Genomic DNA, 21,212 nt, shown 5'->3' with positions numbered 1-21,212 from the left:
TTTGCAAAGACTGAGCTGACACCCTATGCTTGTCATGCAGGTAATGGAAGATACATATGAATATATACATATATGTATAAATATGTATAAATAGATACATGTGTGTTTAGACAGAGAACACATACATGTGCAAAAAAAAGTTTTGCAGCTTATTCTTTTTATCCCCAAACAATTTATTTCCTTCTGCCCATTCTTGTTTAAGACCATATTGTGACAAAACACAGGGGAATGAATTTTCTTCCACCTCTCCTGTTTTGTGAAAGGAGAGTGAAACATACTCACAAATGTGCCAAGTCTCTGCCTGCCAAGTTTCACCCTACAGTGAATCTTCATTGCTGGTTATTATAAAATCCTGGGTGAAAGAAATCGAGGTAGCATAACTGAAGATGGAAAAGTGAGGTTTACAAATAGACTGTGGTGCCAATACTGAGAACAGATACGATATACACAAATCTAACTATTACCATGTTGGATTTTCCAACGACCAGTGCATTGAGATCTCTTTTCTTGACACTTATTATTATTATTTTATTTTTTGTTTACCACAAGGCTTGCTTGCAAAATTGGCACTTTCTTTATGAAATATAGTATTACTAATTGGGGTCCCAATTGGCAGATGTCTTGGCTAGCTAGCAAATTTCTGTAGCATGCCCAGCTACCTCTGAACCCAGGGCATTTCCAAGGTTCTGGCTGTCCTGAATTTATGAACAAATATTGTCAAAGAACTTAGGTTTTTTACCTGCTCCACTGACATGGCTCTGGTCTCTGAGGAGTGAGTTGCATCCACATAAAACCCGGCTCCGGATATGATATGGACGCCAGTCTCTTCTGCAAGCCTCTTCAACATCTGTGTGTCTCGGTTAATCCCAGTGGTTGTGTTTTCCACCAAAGCCCCTCCACCATTAGCTTTAAAATACAACAATTCTTCCTTTATGGCTTCTGTCTCCTGATTCAACTGAAGGTTTTCTTTATGGGAATAGGCGTTTTTCTGAATCCAATATAAATTTTTCATCATGATAGGTTCTTTGGCAATAGCTTCCTGGCACGGGGGAGGTGGACAGTAACAGCATTCAAAGCTCATGGCCAAGTGTTCATGGGTCAGGGTGCGGCCCAGTTTGCTTGGCTCTACAAGGCCCAAAACTGTTTGGACTTTTCCACTTAAGGAGGACATTTCTGATGGTACCACCAAGAAATGTTCTAAAAGGAGGATTTTTTTTCTAAAAACAAACAAACAACTACAATCAGAAAATTTAACACACACATAAACTCTTGTCCGTAAGGGGTGGGAGGCTGTGAACATACACCCATGTACGAAGGCAAATCAATAAAACTAGAGATGTGATCTCACTTACAATCCTGCCGACGTCAGCATCTATCCCCACTGCAGATCTAAGTGACATGTGTGGTGTTCACTGCCTCCCACCCCTTCCACTGGGAGTCCTCTGCCTGAGTTAGTCTTAACCTTATCTACTGGAATTATTCTTTGATATTTAGTTCATTTTTCTTTAACTTAATTGTATCTCTTAGTCATAGCTGTGCATTCTTGGCTAAATCAACAGTAATTGTAATTTTAAAAAATTATTCAGAATCAATAACTTACATCCAAACTAACCATGTATCAGTACTGTTTCATTTGTCACTTTTTAGCTAAATTAAATATCCTGAAGCAACTGATCTTTCCTCCTTTTTTTTTTTTTTTCTTTTTGAGAGACTGTCCTGCTCTGTTGCCCAGGTTGGAGTGTAGTGGTGTGATCTCAGCTCACTACAACCTCCACCTCTGCCTCCCGGGTTCAAGGGATTCTCCTGCCTCAGCCTCCCAAGTAGCTGGGACTACAGGCATGTGCCACCAAGCCTGGCTAATTTCTGTATTTTTAGTAGAGACGGGGTTTCCCTATGTTGGCCAGGCTGGTCTTGAACTCCTGACCTCAGGTGATCTGCCTGCCTCGGCCTCCCAAAGTGCTTGGATTACAGGTGTGAGCCACCGCGCCTGGCCACAACTCATCTTTCTACTGTTCATCCACTACCCAAGCAAACAAATTCCTGCTGAAGGTCCATTATGTGCCAGAAATTAGAGCCATAAAGATACAAAAGACAAGATCTCTGACTCCCATGACTTCATAGAATATGCGCCTCCCCAAAACAACTGAGGAGCACACTTAGGTTGAATAATGAAATAACAAAAATAAATGAACCTCTTCACTTTGAATGCTTGATTGTCTAGGGCACACAGAAACACACTTCAAAAATACTGAAAAGCAAAGATTCTCAGCCATCATGAAAGCGATTGTGATTCACTGAAATTGAAATCGGCTATCTCTAAAAAGAGCAAAGCCCTCACTATCCTCGATTTGCTTTCATTTGTAGCACAAATTAAGTGTTCACCAATGTCTATCAGTGACACCAAGAACCCCAATTCCAGTGCTTTCCTTTAAAAGTACATTTCCTTTTAAAAAATTTGTTTAAATTAAAAATTAAATGGCCAGGTGCAGTGGCTCATGCCTATAATCCCAGCACTTTGGGAGGCTGAGGTGGAAGGATCACATAAGGCCAGGAGTTTGAGACCAGCCTGGCCAATATGGTGAAACCCCGTCTCTACTAAAAGTGCAAAAATTTGCTGAGCATGGTGGAGCGTGCCTGTAATCCTAGCTACTTGGGAGGCTGAGGCAGAAGAATTGCTTGAACCCAGGAGGCGGAGGTTGCATTGAGCCAAGATCGCACCACTGCACTCCAGTCTGGGAAACGGAGCGAGATTATGTCTCAAAAAAATTTTTTTAAAGTACATTTCCTAAATGAAGGGTTTATAAAGGAACGAGAGCTACTGAAAATAGTGAGGGCAAACTCCTGTGTGGCCAAGAGCAAAATCAGGACTTGAATCCCATACTCTGGGAATTGAAGAAAAGGAGCATCACGTGTTTCTAAGCCCTCAAACTGTTCCTTCAAATGACGTTCTGAAGTCATCATTTCCCCCATATCCCTTGAAAGCCTTCTTTGACTTCCATTTCTGTCATCTGTAAATTAAAATAACCAAGCACATTTCACAGACTGTCATCAAAATAAATTAGGTACCACAGGTAAAAATACCTGTAGATGCGTTTGGCGCACAGCCCATATTCAACAAATAGTAGCTTTGTTCTGCGAATTCTAGGAACTATTCATGTATTTCCCAGGTTGTTTCTTTTCAGAGGAAGTGGCTGATGAGAGGGGAGGTGATTTGGGGGAACAACGGGAAAATCTGTGAAGGGTATAGTACACACGTAAGACAAGGTGAAAACAACATCAGAGGTCAGAGGGTGACAGAATTGTAAGCCAATTTATAGCAAGCCACTGCAATTATCTGGAACTCAGGTGTTTGATATATATTGGCTCATAAGGCATAAATGATGGATTTAGACTTTTGGACAGAACTTAGGACTTGTGGCTAACATGGCCATTGATTTTGCTTGATAGTGCCTTTCTGGAAGCCAAGCTTCTATCAGCTAGGCAATTTAAATGGTGGCTAGGAGAAAAGCAGGCAGTGTCCGTTCAGAGAACGACCATACAGCTGCCAGGCACTATACAGGGCAATATTTTCCATTAATGATGGATAGGAATTTACTGTTCAATGTCTTATTCCCTGCTACTGAGAACAAGGAGTATGCAGTTCACACCTTCCGTTGATGAAATTGCAGTACCATTAATAATAGATGCAAGCTTCCATATGGGTTAATTTGCCGTTTCTTTCCTTCTGGCTGACCATCTTACAGACGTGTTCCAGAGAGTTACAGAGGGGCAGAAACTGAGCTAAATTGATAAAATGCTGTCACTTTTTCTAGAAAAGTACCAAACTGCATAGTTAATTGATGTATATTTGAAAGAGCAATGTTGGTACGTTTCAAGCTCACAAGCTGTGAGTCTTTCTGAAAAAAAAAAAAGAAAATCACTTAAGAAATGTCATGCCTTCTGGGAAATTCCTCTAATGCTCTCAGGCAGAACTGGCTGGCACTTCCTATGATCACACACAATGTAACCTCCACTCAAAGGATAAGCAACAATTAAAGAACAAACTGTAGCCAACATTGCTCTAAGCTAGAATGTCTTTGAGTGGGGTGGAGTGTGTATCTCAAATACACGCTTCCTGTGCAGTGAGGGAACCCTTTTCCGTCTGCGTTCAGCCTGGAGGTTGCTTTCTTCTCAACATACAGGCAAGGGGTATTCATGGCCTTCCCCCATAGAGAAGAGAGTTCACAGAACAAGGAGGAAGGTAAGGAACGATGAGAGCAGCTATACCCAATGGTGCAAACAGAGTGACTACCAACAAACAAAGCAGGCTTCTGGCATTTTCCAGAGTATGCCTGAGAAGCTTAAGCATCACATACACCGGCACAGAAGCTAGTGAGAAAGTGGGTAGCTAGAGCTATAAACACATGGGTCAAAAGTTCTGTTGCACTTCAAATGTGAAATCTGAACAATCTGAGAGACTGAGGATAGACTGCAATTACTATTACAGCCTAGCTAAGGGGAACAACCTTTCTAATTCTGACGGATCTAGAACTGAAAAAGAACAGAAGACTTTAAAGACAAAAAAAAAAAAAAAAGGACAAGAGAAGAGAATCAGAGGACAGTCCTCCAGCATAGCTGAAAGCCAGAAATGATAAATAGAATTTATCTTACTTAAAATATGCATGTTTAAAATATGCATATTTTAAAATCTATGCATAAATCAACTTCCATAAAATATCTAGACAATTCACCTAATTGTTGAAGATTTGGTGTGCACGACGGTAGTTTGGGGGCAATTTTAGTTTAGTTTCACTGAGAGTTCCTCACAGCTATTTCACCCTTGCCATTATACTTGATGATTCTGTCTATGTAGATTGAATATATTTTTCAGTAGCATTTTGAATTTCAGAGGGTAGGACTTTCCAGAACTCTATTTAACCTGTGAATGAGGAGAGCTTCTCTTAACTGCAATACACTGTCCTTATTTCATAAACATAGGCTCTTCTCCCACCCCGACTCTGTTATACTCAGCCCTTGACCTGGCTGAAAGTACTTGTCTAACAAGTTTAAATGCAATGGTCAAATTAGGTCAGGCACAGTGGCTCATGCCTGCAATCCGAACACTTTGGGAGGTCGAGGCTGGCAGATCACTTGAGGCCAGGAGTTTGAGACCAGCCTGGCCAGCATGGTGAAACCCCGTCTCTGTAAAAAATACAACAATTAGCCAGGCGTGGTGGCATGCGCCTGTCATCACAGCTACTCGGGAGGCTGAGGCAGGAGAATTGTTTCAACCTGGGAGGGGGAGGTTGCAGTGAGCCAAGATTGTGCCACTGCACTCTAACCTGGACAACAGAGCGAGACTCCATCCCCCTCCCCCACCCAAAATAAAGCAATAGTCAAATAAGAAAATTGAGTTTTGGTGGATCAGTTTTCAGTTGACTTTCTCAACTCCTCCCCCAACCACAAAAGGTCTCATTCTTATCATACATCCCTTGTTTCATTTCACTCACAGTATTAGGTTGGTGCTAATGTAATCACAGTCTTTGCCATTGAAAGTAATGGTAAAAACCGCAATTACTTTTGCACCAATCTAATAGTTTTGTGGCTCTGAACAAACCCTAACTGACAAAAAAAAAAAAAAAAAAAAAAGAAAAAAGAGGGAAGGCATCTCAGGGATTTATGCAGACGATATGAAATGAAGAGCCTGGCAGCCATATACAAATGGATGAAGGGAGGGGGCCCGCTGTACCTGCAGGGAGTCCCATAGGATGTCGCTATTATCCAGAAAAAAATCAGGTAGTGTCTTGTCTGAGATGACACCAGTGGAGATGGCAAGAAACCAGAAGCAATAGGAGGCAGAGCAGATGGAACTTTCTAACTGGACTTGCTGGTACTATAAAAGTATCCTCCAAATAAATGGACTTCTAAGAAAAAAGTGCTGTCTGGCCCAAATAGATGAGCAGTTCTATTTTTTGAAGTGTTATATCACAGAGCGTGGCTGCACTCTAGAAACACTGCACTTAACACTGACATTTGATTTGTGACAAAAATATTTTTTAAATGCATCTTTTTTTTTTTTTTTTTTTTTTTTTTTTTTTTTTTTTTTTTTAAAGCTTGTTTGAATACTTCCATTGTGCATACAGGTTCAGACCTGCAACATGTCTCCTTTGAAGCCGCCTGGGCCTGGACGCTGACCAATAGTGACACCAGGAGTTCCTCCTTGGACACTGTCACCACGCTTCTACTTTCTCAGATATTTATGGCGTAATGACCCTACTGCATGTGGATTTATAACTTTTAATATTAAACACTGTCAAAAGAATCAATAGCCATGCCTGAATGAAGAGAAAGAAATCCCACCACTTCAGGATACAGAGCAATAATGGGACACAGCAAGTTCTTTAAACTGTGACATAAATAAAGCAAAACTGCTCAGCGACACAAATGAGAAGCTTGTCGTTGGAGGAAAATGTTGGGTTTCATTCCCAACCTTTTTTTTTTTTTTTTCAAATTGACTAAGAATGTAAGAAGAAAACGTGAGGAAATTTACAAATTCTAAACAATTACAAGGACTATGGCAGTGATGCACCCAGCAAGTGACAGAGCTGGGAAAAGGCCTTTGCAGACAGGTCAGCCTGGGAAAAGTCCCCTCCTCTGTGTCAGCTCAGGCTTTTGCCATCCTGCATTCCTTGATATGAGCCATTCATCTTAAACCGGTAAGTAAAGCCATTGAAGCCATTCAAAAACCCAGGAAACACATCGGGCTTCTTGAATGAAAAAATCAGCCTGTGGCTTCATTAACTCTTCAATTTAACATGGGTCAGTCAACCTCAAGTCACCAGGGTTGAGTAGATGGCCTTTGTGTAGACTGTGGTCTACAAACTTGTAACTAGTACTACTGGCTTCCCAAATTTCTCTGTTTAGTGGCCAACTGAAAACATGGTCTTTTTTTGTTTGTTTAAAATGGGGCTGGGCACGGTGGCTCACGCCTGTAATCCCAGCACTTTGGGAGGCTGAGGCAGGCAAATCATCTGAGGTCAGGAGTTCAAGACCAGCCTGGCCAACAGAGTAAAACCCCATCTCTACTAAAAATACAAAAATTAGTCAGCTGTGGTGGCAGGCGCCTGTAATCCCAGCTACTCGTGAGGCTGAGGCAGGAGAATCACTTGAACCCAGGAGGCAGAGGTTGCAGCAAGCCGAAATCGTGCCATTGCACTCTAGCCTGAGCAACAAGAGCAAAACTCTTGACTCCAGAATAAAAAAAAAAAAAAAAAGGAAATGTGGGAGGAAAAGGGAGAGGGAGGAAGAAAAGAGTATTTCAACCCAGATCGAAACGCAACATTACTCACTATAGTAACATCCTAGAGTTGGGACAAGTGCAATATTATTGTCAAGACACTGTCGGAATAACTGACCTTTAAATTTTACTTAATTTGAAAAACGGAGATCTCATCTCTGCCCTTTTCATTCTCAGAAGGTTCCACACTCAATGCCTTGAGAATGTTTGATGTAAAATTCTTGATTTTGCTAGCAACATATATTCCTGAGAGTGAAACATACACCAAGCTACTGGAATACAATGGTTATCACTTGCTTTTCTTCATAAAGAACTGTCCACGTTGAAGCCCGTCCTGTGCTTTTTCTAGAGGGGATTTTCTGTCCCGTGGAACCCTAGTCATAGCTTGCCTCCCAGAAATAGCAATACTTCGAGCCAGTTGCACAACTGGTCTTTAGCTGTATTTGATCAGTAAAGTGCTTAAAATTTGTATTACTTTTAAGTCCTGGCAAACCATAGACAGATGTTTTAAACATGGAAAATATCTATATTCCTTTCACAGTTTCATCCGGAAGGCTATTCTTGAGGTGCTGTGGTCTAGTTGGTAAAATGATGGGTTCAGAGGCAAGAATCCATGGCTCTTCACTAAATAGCTGTGTGGGTTTGGGCAACTTAGTTGACCACTCCACACATTTTTCCCATCTGTGAAATGAAGGGGTTGACCAGGTAACTTCCAGATGGCATCCACGCATCTGTGATTCCTTTAACTTGAAATGGGTATTATTGACCATCTATAGATCATTAACAAACAACGAAAGCTATACTTTCAGAATGGATTTTTAAATGTATATTTTAGGCTGGGCACAGTAGCTCATGCCTGTAGTCCCAGCACTTTGGGAGGCCGAGATGGCCTCATTTGAGGTCAGGAGTTCAAGACTAGCCTGGCCAACATGGTGAAATCCCATCTCTAATAAAAAATAAAATAAAATGTATATTTTATATGCATGTGCAGACAGACATCTATCTATCTATATATGTATATATATAAAGACAGAATGAATTTCCATTTCACATCCTTCAATGTTTAAAAGAGAACTCCAGGCCCAGCATGGTAGCACATGCCTGTAATCCCAGCACTCTGGGAAGCCAAGGCAATCAAGGATTGCTTGAGCTCAGGAGTTTGATACCAGCCTGTGCAACATGACAAGCCCATCTCTACCAAAAACAAAAAAATTAGACAGGCATGGTGCTGTGTGCCTATAGTCCCAGCTACTTGAGAGGCTGAGGTGGGAGGATTGCTTGAGCCTGGCAGACAGAGGCCGCAGTGAGCCAAAATCATACCACTACACTTCAATCTGGATAACAGAATGAGACCCTGTATCAGAAAAAAATAATAATAAATAAGAGAGAGAGAGAGAACTCTGGGATGGAGGGGTGGTTTTAAGAAAACCCCAATGCCAGGCACAGCAGCTCAAGCCTATAATTCCAGGACTTTGAGAGGCTGAGGTGGGACAATTGCTTGAGTCTAGGAGTCTGAGACCAGCCTGGGCAACATAGCAACACCTTGTCTCCACAAAATTAGCTGGGCATGGTGGGGCACTCTTGTGGTCCAAGCTACTCTGGAGGCTGAGGTGGGAGGATCCCTTGAGCCTGCGAGGTTGAGGCTGAGGCTGCAGTGAGCCTTGATCACACCACTGCACTCCAACCTGGGCAACAAAGTAAAACCCTGTCTAAAAAAAAAAAAAAAGAACCCAAACTTGGTGTCCTGGCTCCAATGTTTTCTGGCTGTGTGACTGTGCAGCATTTAAAAGCTTCCCATGACTTAGTTTCCTCACTTGAAAACTGGAATAATACCTGCCTGATTAACCACATAAGATTTGAAATAAAAAGCAAGTAAAACGATACCTAAAAGCACCACTTAAATAATGAAGTACCGGGCCGGGCGTGGTGGTTCAGGCCTGTAATCCCAGCACCTGGGGAGGCTGAAGCAGGCGGATCATGAGGTCAGGAGTTTGAGACCAGCCTGGCCAACACAGTGAAATCCTGTCTCTACTAAAAATACAAAAATCAGCCGGGTATGCTGGCATGCGTCTGTCGTCCCAGGTACTCAGGAGGCTGAGGCAGGAGAATTGTTTGAACCCCGGAGGCAGAGGCTGCAGTGAGCTGAGGCCGTTCCATTACACTCCAGCCTGGGCAACAGAGTGAGACTCCATGTCAAAATAATAATAATAATAATAATAATACTAATAATAACATACTATACAAATGTTCAGGATTATGATTAAACTGATAAGAACAGACACTATACTTGATCTTAGCCAAAAGGCCAAGAAGCGATAGGATTATGATTATACATCAAACTTTGAATTATTTTCCAAATATTTGCTGAGTATCCTTGGACAAATCAGCATAAACTTGTTCTTTCAAAAAATAAGCAATAAGGGGCTGAAGTTTATGAACCAAACTGAAGCTGTAATTTGCTTATCCTGTAAATGAATTTCTTCATTTGAGGCCTGTGATTATTAAAAGTAGATTGACAGCTGCAATTGACATTACAACTCATTAGGTTTTTGGAAATGATGCACCAAAGTGACTACAGCTACAGGGGGTCCTCATTATCCATGGATAAGCAGTACTAGAAATGACGTTTTCAATGAATGTGCTTCCTACAGTGGGTTAAGTCTCCATGATGACTTTCAGTACTTTCCAATATTCAAATCCTTATGTAGCCCCCTTCCACCCTGTACCTGAGCTGGCCTGTGAATCACTTTAACCAACAGAATGTGAAGAAAGTGATGCCAAGCCAGTTTGGGACCCATATCATTGGAAGCAGCTTCTGCTTTTGTACCTTGGGAAACCTTGAGTTGCAATGTAAGAAGTCTGGCTACCTTCCTACATGGAGAAGAAGGGGCCTTGAGACAATACGGAGAGAAAGAGAGAGGCCCCAGCCATCCCAGGGCCCCCATTCATCTCAGCCTTCTAGCTGTCCATGTGAAAGTAGCAGGTAAGTGAGTTACCCTGGACATTCTAGTCCAGCCAAGATCCCAAATGATGTCCGGCCCAGCTAAATGCAACTAGCAGAGTCTGACCAACCCACAGAATGATGAGGGACAATAAAATGGTGGTGGTTTATAACCTCTGGCTTAGGGATGGCTATAAATGTGTGTGTCCCTCCAAAATTCCTATGTTGAAATCCTAATCCCCGGTAACAGTATTAGCAGGTGGGGCCTTTGAGAGGTGATCAACTCATGAAGGTAGAGGCTTCATAAATGGAATTAGTCCCTTTATAAAAAAGACCCCAAAGAGCTCCCTCCTTCCTTTCACCATGTGAAGACACAGCAAGATGACCATCTGCAAACCGGGATGCAGGCCCTCACCAGACGCCAGATCTGCCAGGGCTTCAATCTTAGACTTCTCAGCCTCCAGAATGATTAGAAATAAATTTCTGTTTTGTTTTGTTTTTTTGAGATGGAGTCTCACTTTGTCACCCAGGCTGGAGTACAGTGGCGTGATCTCAGCTCACTGCAACCTTTGCCTCCCGGGTTCAAGCGATTCTCCTGCTTTAGCCTCCTGAGTAGCTGGGATTACATGTGCACGCCATCATGCCCAGATAATTTTTTGTATTTTTAATATAGACAGGGTTTCACCATGCTGGCCAGGCTGGTCTCGAACTCCTGACCTCGTGATCCACCCGCCGTGGCCTCCCAAAGTGCTGGGATTACAGTCGTAAGCCACTGCGCCTGGCCAAATTTCTGTTTTTTTGTAAGCCACCCAGGCTATGTTATTCTGTTAGAGCACCCCGAACGGGTAGGTGGTTTGTTACATAGCAGTAGATAATCAAAATATAGAGACCAACACCAAATAATATGTCATTTTTAAAGGGCTTAAGATTTTTATGCTAAAAAAATCAAAATAAGTCATCATTATAAATATGCCCTAATGGTTAGAACAAAGAATTAGCTGAGGGTTAGATTTGGTGGGCAGGGAAGATCATTTTTCTGACAAAATTATGTGAGACGACATTCTTTTCCTGACTTTTGTACCCCAGTGATGAAAAAAGTTCTGCAAAAATATTTTTGAAGACTATCATTTTTTTTACCAAGGTCCTCTATTAACTGGTTGTTATGCAACTTCTTCTATTCTGAAGTACTTGGGCTGTTAAGGGTCTAACTCTCGGATTCAAACAATTTTCCTGCCTCAGTCTCTCAAGTAGCTGGGATTACAGGCACGTGCCACCACAACCGGCTATTTTTTTTGTATTTTTAGTAGAGACGATGTTTCACTATGTTGGCCAGGCTGGTCTCGAACTCCTGACCTCGTGATTTTCCCGCCTCGGCCTCCCAAAATGCTGGGATTACAGGCCTGAGCCACCGCGCCCAGCCCGGTACTTTATTATTTAAGTGGTGCTTTTAGGTATCATTTTACTTGCTTTTTATTTCAAATCTTATGTGGTTAATCAGGCAGGTATTATTCCAGTTTTCAAGTGAGGAAACTAAGTCATGAGACGCTTTTAAATGCTCCACAGTCACACAGCCAGCCTTTGGCTTCGGAGGTATTTTGGCATTTCTCCAGTATCTCTTTCAGCAGCTTCATGACAAACTGCATCTTTAAGGTATTCAGTTTTAGTTTGCAATCTCTTTGCATCATATTACTTGATATTTATGAGCATTTACAGCATTTGGCCAGCGACAAAGAAAAAGACGCGGAGATGCAAGGCAGGAACAGAAACTGATATTAAGGACACAGTAATGCTTACAGGAGAGCTAATTTCCGCCCCCCTCGCCCCCGCCCCCCCAGACAGAGTCTCGCTCTGTCGCCCAGTCTGGAGTGCAGTGGTGCAATCTCAGCTCACTGCAACCTCCCGGGTTCAAGAGATAGGAGAACTAATTTTTAATAGTCAGTTCATTTGTGCATAGATTTGGTTTATCTAAGTAACTTACTAGCTGGGGTGTGGTGGAGATGAGGACTCATAATGAATACATCACGAGGTTCCACAGTATATCCCAGCATGGCATGGATTGGTCTTCCTTTGACTTCATCAGGGGCTTCGTCAGGCTAGAGGTGGCGTGAGCAGAAGGTCTCCTTTATCCCCAATAGTTATATAGTATCTAGTGTTTAGTTTGCATCACTGAGACTCAATTGAACTGAATAGAGAGAAGGAAAGTATAATACCTAGTTTAAACCTTAAAGAATGAAAGAGCCAAACGGTTTATTTCAAAGTGAATAAAGTACAATGTGCTCTAACTCTAAAATTCCAATCAAGTTTTTTCCTTTTTTGAAGTTTGCAAGGAAATTGGGCATATAATATGGAGAGCTATGCCCTAAGACCCACTAGATTAAATTACTCTACAAATAATTACTTTTTCTTTTATGTCCAGACAAACAGGAAGTCTGGTTTAAATTTTGACTTCTTAGTGAGAAATGAAGAGAATAGAAGCTACGTACATAAAATTCTCACTTCTACAAACTAAACCTGAAGCACAGTGTATTTTACTTTCATAAATTCCAGAGGGTACAACATGATAGAAAACTGTTCAAATTTCAAAAAGCTGTCCAAAAGTCCAAATACCAAAGAAGTAAAGTATTTATTAGGAATTACTATCCCCAGATAAGCCCCAAAACGTGGTGGGGGAGAAGGACTGTATGAGTCTGTTCTCACACTGCTAATACAGACATAACTGAGACTGGGTAATTTATAAAGGAAAGAGGTTTAATGGACTCACGATTCTATATGGCTGGGGAGGTCTCACAGTCATGGCGGAAGGCGAATGAGGAACAAAGCCATGACTTACATGGCAGCAAGGAAGAGAGCTTGTGCAGGGGAACTCCCATTTATAAAACCAGCAGAGCTCCTGAGATGTATTCACTACCAGGAAAACAGTATGGGCGAAACCACCCCGTGATTCAATTATCTCCACCTGGCCCCACCCTTGACACGTGGGGATTATTACAATTCAAGGTGAGATGTGGGTGGAGACACAGTCAATCCGTATTAGGCATACATGATTCCAGTTTTATCATGGGATAAATGCTAAATAATAAAAATAATATCTGTATAATATTTAAGGAACTTATAACCAGCAAGGCAAGAAACACCAAATAACCAATTGCAATTTTTTATTTATAGATATCCAGCTTCACATTCAAGAAAAAATCTTTCCATTTAAAACGGTAACTTAGTCCTAAAAAGTTAGCAGTAGTCATATTGTGGGAATCCCATAGAAAGCATCACTTGAGAGACGGTTACAACAAATCCAGCCCATTCATCGACTTGTTTGTGAAAACAGGAAGACTGTAGTGAGCGTGGAGATATGACAACCTCCTAGCCATCACGCTGGCAAAAGTACAAATTTGCCCAACTTGTCTGAAAAGTAATTTAGCAGTAAGTATCCTGAGTCTTAAAAATGTTACTCCGCTGGTGGGAATCTGTCTTAAGGGAATATTTAGACATGTGTAAAAAAGATTTATGCTCAAAGAGTCCATTGTGGCATTATATAGAATGGCAACAAAATGTCTTATAACATAGGAATGTTTACATATAAACAGGATGGAACATTATGCAACCGTTCAATTATATTTGCAAAAAATATTTAATGACATAGAAAAATGCTCTTATATTCTGTATGCTCTTTGATGTAAAGAAAAGAAAAAGGAAAATAAAGAAAAATGCTTTAATTACCTGAGAAAGCAAAACACAAAACTAGTTTAAGTATTTTACGTATGATAAAAATTTATATGGAGTGTATGTGTCTACATATAAGTAGACCTTAACAGACAGAGATACTAAAATGTTAAGCTTATCTTTGAGCAGGAGTAAAGATAGATCTTTTTTTTTCTTTCATTACAATTTAATGTATTTTCCAGTTTTTAATGTTTATGACATTTATAATCAATCAAAGGTAGTAAGATGGGAAAAGATCAATGCTACTAGTGTAAATCCATCAGATGCTTACACTAATGTCACAGGTAAAATAGTAAAATATAGATTTTGAATCCCCCAACCAAAACACACAGGCAGGCAGAGAGTTATGAAGTCAAGAGCTATTTCAGATTCTTTATTATCACAAAGTTGCTAATTGCCTGTCTTGCCTGAGATTTGATATTGTTCCTGCGCAATATTTCAGATCAAATTACATGCCTTTCTAGCGCTATGGTTCATTTTAATTCAATTCAAGCTGTTTGAGGTAGTCCATAGCTGACTGATTTTGACTTTGGTGGAAGTCTTGAAGCCCAGTGACAATTCTGGAAAAAGCTTCATGGCCTGAATAATTTTTATCACACTTAAGCCAGACCAGGAACAAGATCTCATTTGAACACACTCACGTGTGGGGTTAGCAGTGGAAATGGAGGCGGGGGTGTCATGAAGGGAACTTCCTAATCAGAAATTAGGAAGTGCGAGTCATCATTTGTAAGTTTAAAAAAAAAAAAAGAGAATCAAGAACAATACATTTTAAGTACAGATAAACGAAAAAAATAGAACCACAGAAAGAAATCTTTTTAAAGAATAGAACCATAAGAATTATTTTTTGTTTTTTTGAGATAGAGCCTCACTCTGTCGCCCAGGCTAGAGTGCAGTGGCACAATCTGGGCTCACTGAAACCTCCACTTTCCGGATTCAAGTGATTCTCCTGCTTCAGCCTCCCAAGTCGCTGGGATTACAGGCACCCACCACCACACCGAACTAATTTTTGTATTTTTAGTAGACATAGGGTTTCACTCTGTTGGCCAGGCTGGTCTTGAACTCCTGACCTCAAGTGATCTGCCTGCCTCGACCTCCCAAAGTGCTGGGATTATAGGGGTGAGCCACCGCTTCCTCCCAGGAAACCTTTTTAATGGAGGGCAAACAGCCTCACCAAGATGAAATAAAAAGTTACTATGGATTTGATAAATATGTATTAAGCAGTTAATAAGTGTAAGATGCTATGTGAGGCAGGTAAGGTGTATGGGAGATACAAAGATAAGAGTCCCTTGGCCTCACTTGGAAGCTGGGAACCAACAATCATGCCTTGTGTTCATTGACTAAGCCCCTATGTGTTGCTTAAAGCACTTTACATATCTCATCTCAAATTCTCACAAATGCATTGCTGGCTTGATATTCTATGAGGAACGTGAGGCCAAGAAAAGTTAAGAAACTTGCCCCTGGACTGAAAGGCTGCAATTCCAACCTGAATCTGCTTAGAGAAAGGCAAATATTGATTACGAACACCACTTCATACAGAGTTCTGTTAAGATTAATTAGACTAGTTTAGCCGACAATGACAAAATAGATAGCAACCTTATTGGATAATTAAAAGCCCAGCACTTGGTAATTTACATGACATGTCTACATTTTCCACATTCTCTCTGATGCAACATCTACAAAGGCTCCTATTTAAATTAAAAAAAAAAAAAAAAAAGCCAGGCACGGTGGCTCATGCTGTAATCCCAGCACCACTTTGGGAGGCTGAGGCAGGAGGACTGCTTGAGCCCAGGAGTTCGTGATCAGCTTGGGCAACAAAGTGAGACCTCGTCTCTAGAAAAAAAATTCAAAAATTAGTCAGGGGTGTTGGCACGCACCTGTGGTCCCAGCTACACAGGACGCGGAGGCAGAAGGATCACTTGAGCCTGGGCTCGAGGCTGTAGTGAGTCATGTTCACAATCTCAGAAATGAACAAACAAGAAAACAAAACAAACTCAGATTTCATCCAAGACTCCTGCCTCGCCCACACCCACTCAGTTTCTAAATCCTGTAAATTCCACCACTTTAATAGCTCTTCGGTTCATCTCTTCCCCTTCCCTCTCACAGTCACGATCTTAGCAGGAACCACCATCACCTCACAGATGGATTCCAGTAAAAGCTTCTCAGCAATCTCTCCGCTTTCCAGTCCACCTTAGGAAGCCTATACACGGCTCTTTCTAAAATGCAGACATGAACATGTCTCTTCCTGAGTCTTCTAACCTTAAAAAACAAATCTGAACATAGAGTCTGATAGTACCCTGTGAACCCACTCTGCACTCGCCTGCCCTTTCCTGGACTTTACATCTTCTCCCGTCCCAAGGTCTCTGAGCAGGTTTCTGCCTCTGCTCTCAGCTTGCGAATCCAGCCCACTCCCACTCTCCTCCCTGACCCTTTCCCAATTCTGGCCAACTTCTACTCAGCCTTCAGGACTCTTCCTAACTAGAAGACTGTCCTGTGGTTCCTCCTTGTTGCTCAAGCAATACAGGTAAGATGTCAATTCTAGGTACTGTCATAGCACCTCAAGTTTCACCTTAATAATTCACTTCTTCTGATTTTTGTTTTTTGGCCTTTTTTTTTTTTTTTAAGAGACAGGGTCTCAATCTCACTCAGGCTGGGGTGCAGTGGTATGATCATAACTCACTGCAGCCTCAAAACTCCTGGGCTCAAGTGTACCTCCCACCTCAGCCTCCTGAGTAGTTGGGACTACAAGTGCATGTTGCCACACCCAACTATTTTTTTTATTTTCTATAGAGAAAGGGGTCTCCCTATGTTGTCCAGGCTGGTTTTGAACTCCTGGACTCAAGGGATCCTCCCACCTTGGCCCCCAAAGTACTGGGATTATAGGCAGTAGCCACCGCACCCAGCTACCTTCTTCTGTTTTATGTCTTTTCCATCAGACTTGGAGTTCGTTGGGGTGAGTCACATCTTCTTTGCCTCTCAGTCCTCAGTTCCCTGCAGTGCCTGGTACATAATATGTATTTAATGAACATCTAGGTGCTTGCTTGTTTTAGTCCAGCTTTATGCACAAATGGTTTGAGGAAACTTACACAAAGGAAGCATATAATAAAGTAAGAAAATAAAAATTAAAGCAGAAGCAAAGAGATTATAAATAGAAGTGGAATTAGCACTAGAAAAGAACAACATAAATGTGTAGTTAATAGAGGTTAAAAGTTATTTAAAAAAAAAAAAGAGCTAAACATTTTCCTGAAATCTTTTTTGTTTTGAGATGGAGTTTTGCTCTGTCACTCAGGCTGGAGTACAGTGGCTTGATCTTGGTTCACCACAACCTCTGCCTCCCGAGTTCAAGTGATTCTCCTGCCTCGGCCTTCCAAGTAGCTGGGATACAGGTGTCTGCCACCACACTCGGTTAATTTTTGTATTTTTAGTAGAGATGGGGTTTTGCCGTGTTGGCCAGGCTGGTCTCAAACTCCTGACCTAAAGTGATCCGCCCTCCTCTGCCTCCCAAAGTGCTGGGATTACAGGCATGAGCCACCATGCCTGGCCATTTTCCTGGAATCTTTATTCAATATATTTCTGACAATAGATAATTCTGAGATCACAGCACAGCCCTTTTATGGAATATCACATTATTTTCTCAAATCGGAAGAGCCAAAAATTATTAAAAAGCATGGAAAATGTTTTTCCAAAAGTGTTTGGGCTCTGGATTTTGAAGCCAGGTTTGTTTTTTCAACTTTCCTGTATCTTCACACTCCAAGTTATCAGAAGGCAGCAAATATACTATTTTATTTTACTATTATTACTTTTTGAGACGGAGTTTTACTCATGTCACCCAGGCTGGAGTGCAACTGCACACTGCAACCTCCACCTTCCGGGTTCAAGCAATTCCTCTGCCTCAGCCTCCTGAGTAGCTGGGATTACAGGCACCCATCCACCACACCTGGCTAATTTTTGTATTTTTAGTAGAGAGGGGGTTTCACCATGTTGGCCAGGCTGGTCTCGAACTCCTGACCTCAGGTGATGCGCCTGCCTCAGCCTCCCAAAGTGCCAGGATTACAGGCATGAGTCACTGTGCCTGGCAGCAAATGTGCCATTTTAGATTATTCTTCTTTACCCAACTACATAGGAATACACAGCCTTTTTTGTTTGTTTGTTTGTTTTGGACTTTTTTGTTTGTTTGTTTTGTTTTTTTAACTTTCCCTTACTATCCACAGTAGTGCCCTCTTAACCACAGAAAATCTGTTCCAGGGCCCCCAGTGGATGCATAAAACCGCAAATAGTACCTAACCCTGTAGAGACTATGTTTTTTTCCCCATATATACATACTTATGATAAACTTTAATTTATAAATTAGGCACAGTAAAAGATTAACAACAATAACTAATAATAATACAGAAGAACTATAACAATATGCTGGAATAAAACTTACGTGAATGCGGTTTCTCTCCTCTCTCTCTCTCTCTGCGTCTTAAGATATCTTAATATTTTCAGACTGCGGTTGACTACGGGTAACTGAAACCACAAAAAGCAAAACCATGGATAAGGGGAGAGTAGTGTAAGAGCCAGAATCTTGAGCATATAAAAACTAACAGCAAGTGACTTCATCTCCAAAGACATTTCCTATCTGCATTGGTGGAAGTCAACTGAAAATCAGAAAACTAAAAATACTTAGTAAAATTACTGCAGGTGATTCATGGTCGTAAGTCTTCCTTTATGAAAAGTAAACCTGGATAATGGCTCTTAGGCAAATGTTTTAAATGTATCGACCATCCGCAGGAATTTCTTTCTAAGGCCATTTAATTTTTAAATAAACTTGGAATCACAGAAAGGCTGTGTGATTCAGTTGCACAAATAACAATACTATGTTTTGCTAATCCAGAGTTTAAAAGAATCAGGCCAAGTGCAGTGGCTCACGCCTGTAATTCCTGCACTTCGGGAGGCAGAGACAGGCGGATCACTTGAGGCCAGGAGTTTGAGACCAGCCTGGCCAACATGGCGAGACCCCATCTCTACTAACAATACAAAAATTAGCTGGGCGTGGTGCCATCGGCTTGCAATCCCAGCTACTTGGGAGGCTGAGTCACGAGAATCACTTGAACAGGGGAGGCGGAGGTTGCAGTGAGCTGAGATGGTGCCACTGCACTGCAACCTGGGTGACAGAGCAAGATTCTGTCTCAAACAAACAAAGAATCAGTGCAGGTACATGTTTTTAGATGGTCTAACCTAGCCTGTTTGGTGTAAAAAAAAAAAAATGGTAGTTATAACAGAAAAAGGTCTGACAGACACTAGCAGGGAGCTCAGAGACTTCCATTCTGACTCTAGCCCTTGCCTTGCTGTGGTCTGCTGCCGGCCTGGACACCTGTCTGGGAAACTCGACACCATAACCGATGAAAGGGAGAGCTGTACTTGTAACTAGATTTTGTTTTGATAACTAACTACATTCCCATATTTGGAACAGTATGTGCAACTCTAAGCTATAACAGTGATATGGTTTGGCTCTGTGTCCCCACCCAAATCTCATCTCAAATTGTAATCTCCATCATCCCTACATATTGAGGGAGGGAACAGATGGGAGGTGACTGGATCATGGGGACGGTTTTCCCCATGCTATTCTCATGATAGTGAGTGGGTTCTCACGAGATCTTCTGGTTTTATGATGCAGTTTTCCCTGCTCTCACCCACCTCTGTCTCTCCTGCTGCCATGTAAGACATGCCTGACTCCCCTTCCACCATAATTGTACGTTTCCTGAGGCCTCCCCAGCCATGCAGAACTGTGAGTCAATTAAACCTCTTGCTATTACAAATTACCCAGACTTGGGTAGTATCTTTATAGCAGTGTGAGAACGAACTAATACAAACAGCGATTGCACAGAGTAAGATGCTCAATAAATGTCTGCTCAACCAATGAGCAAATATTTAGTTCCGTTCTATCCACCCTTCAATTCCACATTGATGGAATGTAATTTCAGCCACAAGCAAACCTATGTTTTCATTGGCATTAGGTCCTTTTTATAGGCTTGTGACCAATGATCTTTAAGCTTCCTGAAATATTAAGAAAAGCTGCTTTGATTTACAGATCTGAGGGGGCAACTTGGGTCTTAAGTTCTCAGGGCATAGGAAGGGAATGCAAGGAAATCAGCTTTCCAAACATGTGCTAATTTCACCTGCATACGTTTCAATGTAATGTAGCAAATGTTTGCTGAGGATCTACTAACTCCAACAGAAGATTTGCAGGAAAACAAAGATGAAAAAGAAACAATCCTGGCCCTAAGAGAGGAGCCACCAACACAGTGCCTGGCACATACATGGTAAGTAATGAGACACTCATTGTTTTATATATTAATAGGATATTTATGATACAAAGCAGAGTGCAGTAAATGCTAGGAGAGAGGTACTGATATGGCTTGGCCATGTCCTCACCCAAATCTTATCTTGAATTGTGGCTCCCACAATTCCCATGTGTCATGGAGGGACCTGGGGGAGGTAACTGAATCATGGGGGTGGGTCTTTCTCATGCTGTTCTCGTGATAGTGTTTAAGTCTCACAAGATCTGATGGTTTTATAAAGAGGAGTTCCCCTGTACGAGTTCTCTCTTCCCTGCTGCCATGTAAGATGTGACTTGGCTCCTCCTTCCCTTCTGCCATGATCGTGAGGTCTCCCCAGCCATGTGGAACAGTGAGTCAATTAAACCTCGTTTCTTTATAAATTACCCATTCTTAGGTATGTCTTTATCAGGAGCATGAAAATGGACGGATACAGGTACAAAGCAAGTGCCCTGTGAGATGGGTATGGACAACGTTCACTGATACTGGAGCAATGAGAAGGCTTCCTGGAGAAGGTGGCATGTCACAGAGACATTCTGATGATATGAGCAATGAGAATCATGCTTCCAGACTTTAAAGCATCCCATAAAGGCTCATCGTAGGTTGCACATTAGCTTACAGTGAAAAATACTGACACAACGGCTTGACCCAGAGGATGAGAACTATATTAGGGTGATCATTAAGTAGGCAGTTGGAGTACAGGTTGAAAGCTGGAGAAACCGGAGACCAGGAGATGAGTCAGGAAACAAAAGTAATTTTCCTTGTTCCTCAGGGATCTTAAAAGCAGGACTGTCTGTCAGGGAAAACACAGACATGGATAAATACTCCTTTCCCCCCTGCTCCAACTTATAATAATCATAGTTTGAAAACAAAATAGAAAAGCCTTCAAAGTTGAGTAAAACCAGCATGACCTGAATACTTAACTGATCTCTCGAATGTGTGTATTGACAGGAAAAAA

At 41.6% G+C, this 21,212-nt stretch overlaps 1 protein-coding gene and 1 non-coding gene across 18 annotated transcripts in view; both read right to left on the bottom strand.

Annotated features, from left to right (window-relative positions):
* PTER (phosphotriesterase related) overlaps positions 1-21,212 on the bottom strand; it is a 158,738-nt gene that overhangs the window by 110,867 nt on the left and 26,659 nt on the right. For 5 of the 17 annotated variants that reach the window (XR_012093891.1, XM_073018763.1, XM_008002378.3 and 2 more), the window contains 2 exons: positions 18,361-18,443; positions 740-1,217 (listed from right to left, as the gene is read on the bottom strand). Coding sequence is in view for 16 of the 17 variants with exons in the window: in XM_073018763.1 (XP_072874864.1) it covers positions 740-1,171 (432 nt within the window). In the remaining variant the exon portion in view is untranslated. Of the gene's footprint in view, positions 1-282; positions 353-739; positions 1,236-9,160; positions 9,445-12,195; positions 12,400-15,811; positions 16,935-18,360; positions 18,446-21,212 lie in introns of those variants that run through there. The other 12 variants (XM_073018760.1, XM_073018757.1, XM_073018762.1 and 9 more) reach the window with 9 other exon arrangements.
* Positions 9,399-9,593, bottom strand: LOC119618829 (U2 spliceosomal RNA). Its single transcript, XR_005235195.1, has one exon. It is a non-coding gene; the product is annotated as a U2 spliceosomal RNA (small nuclear RNA).

Source organism: Chlorocebus sabaeus, chromosome 9 (genome assembly GCF_047675955.1).
Source record: "Chlorocebus sabaeus isolate Y175 chromosome 9, mChlSab1.0.hap1, whole genome shotgun sequence".
Taxonomy (NCBI): domain Eukaryota; kingdom Metazoa; phylum Chordata; class Mammalia; order Primates; family Cercopithecidae; genus Chlorocebus; species Chlorocebus sabaeus.
This window is presented reverse-complemented; position numbering and strand designations above follow the sequence as displayed.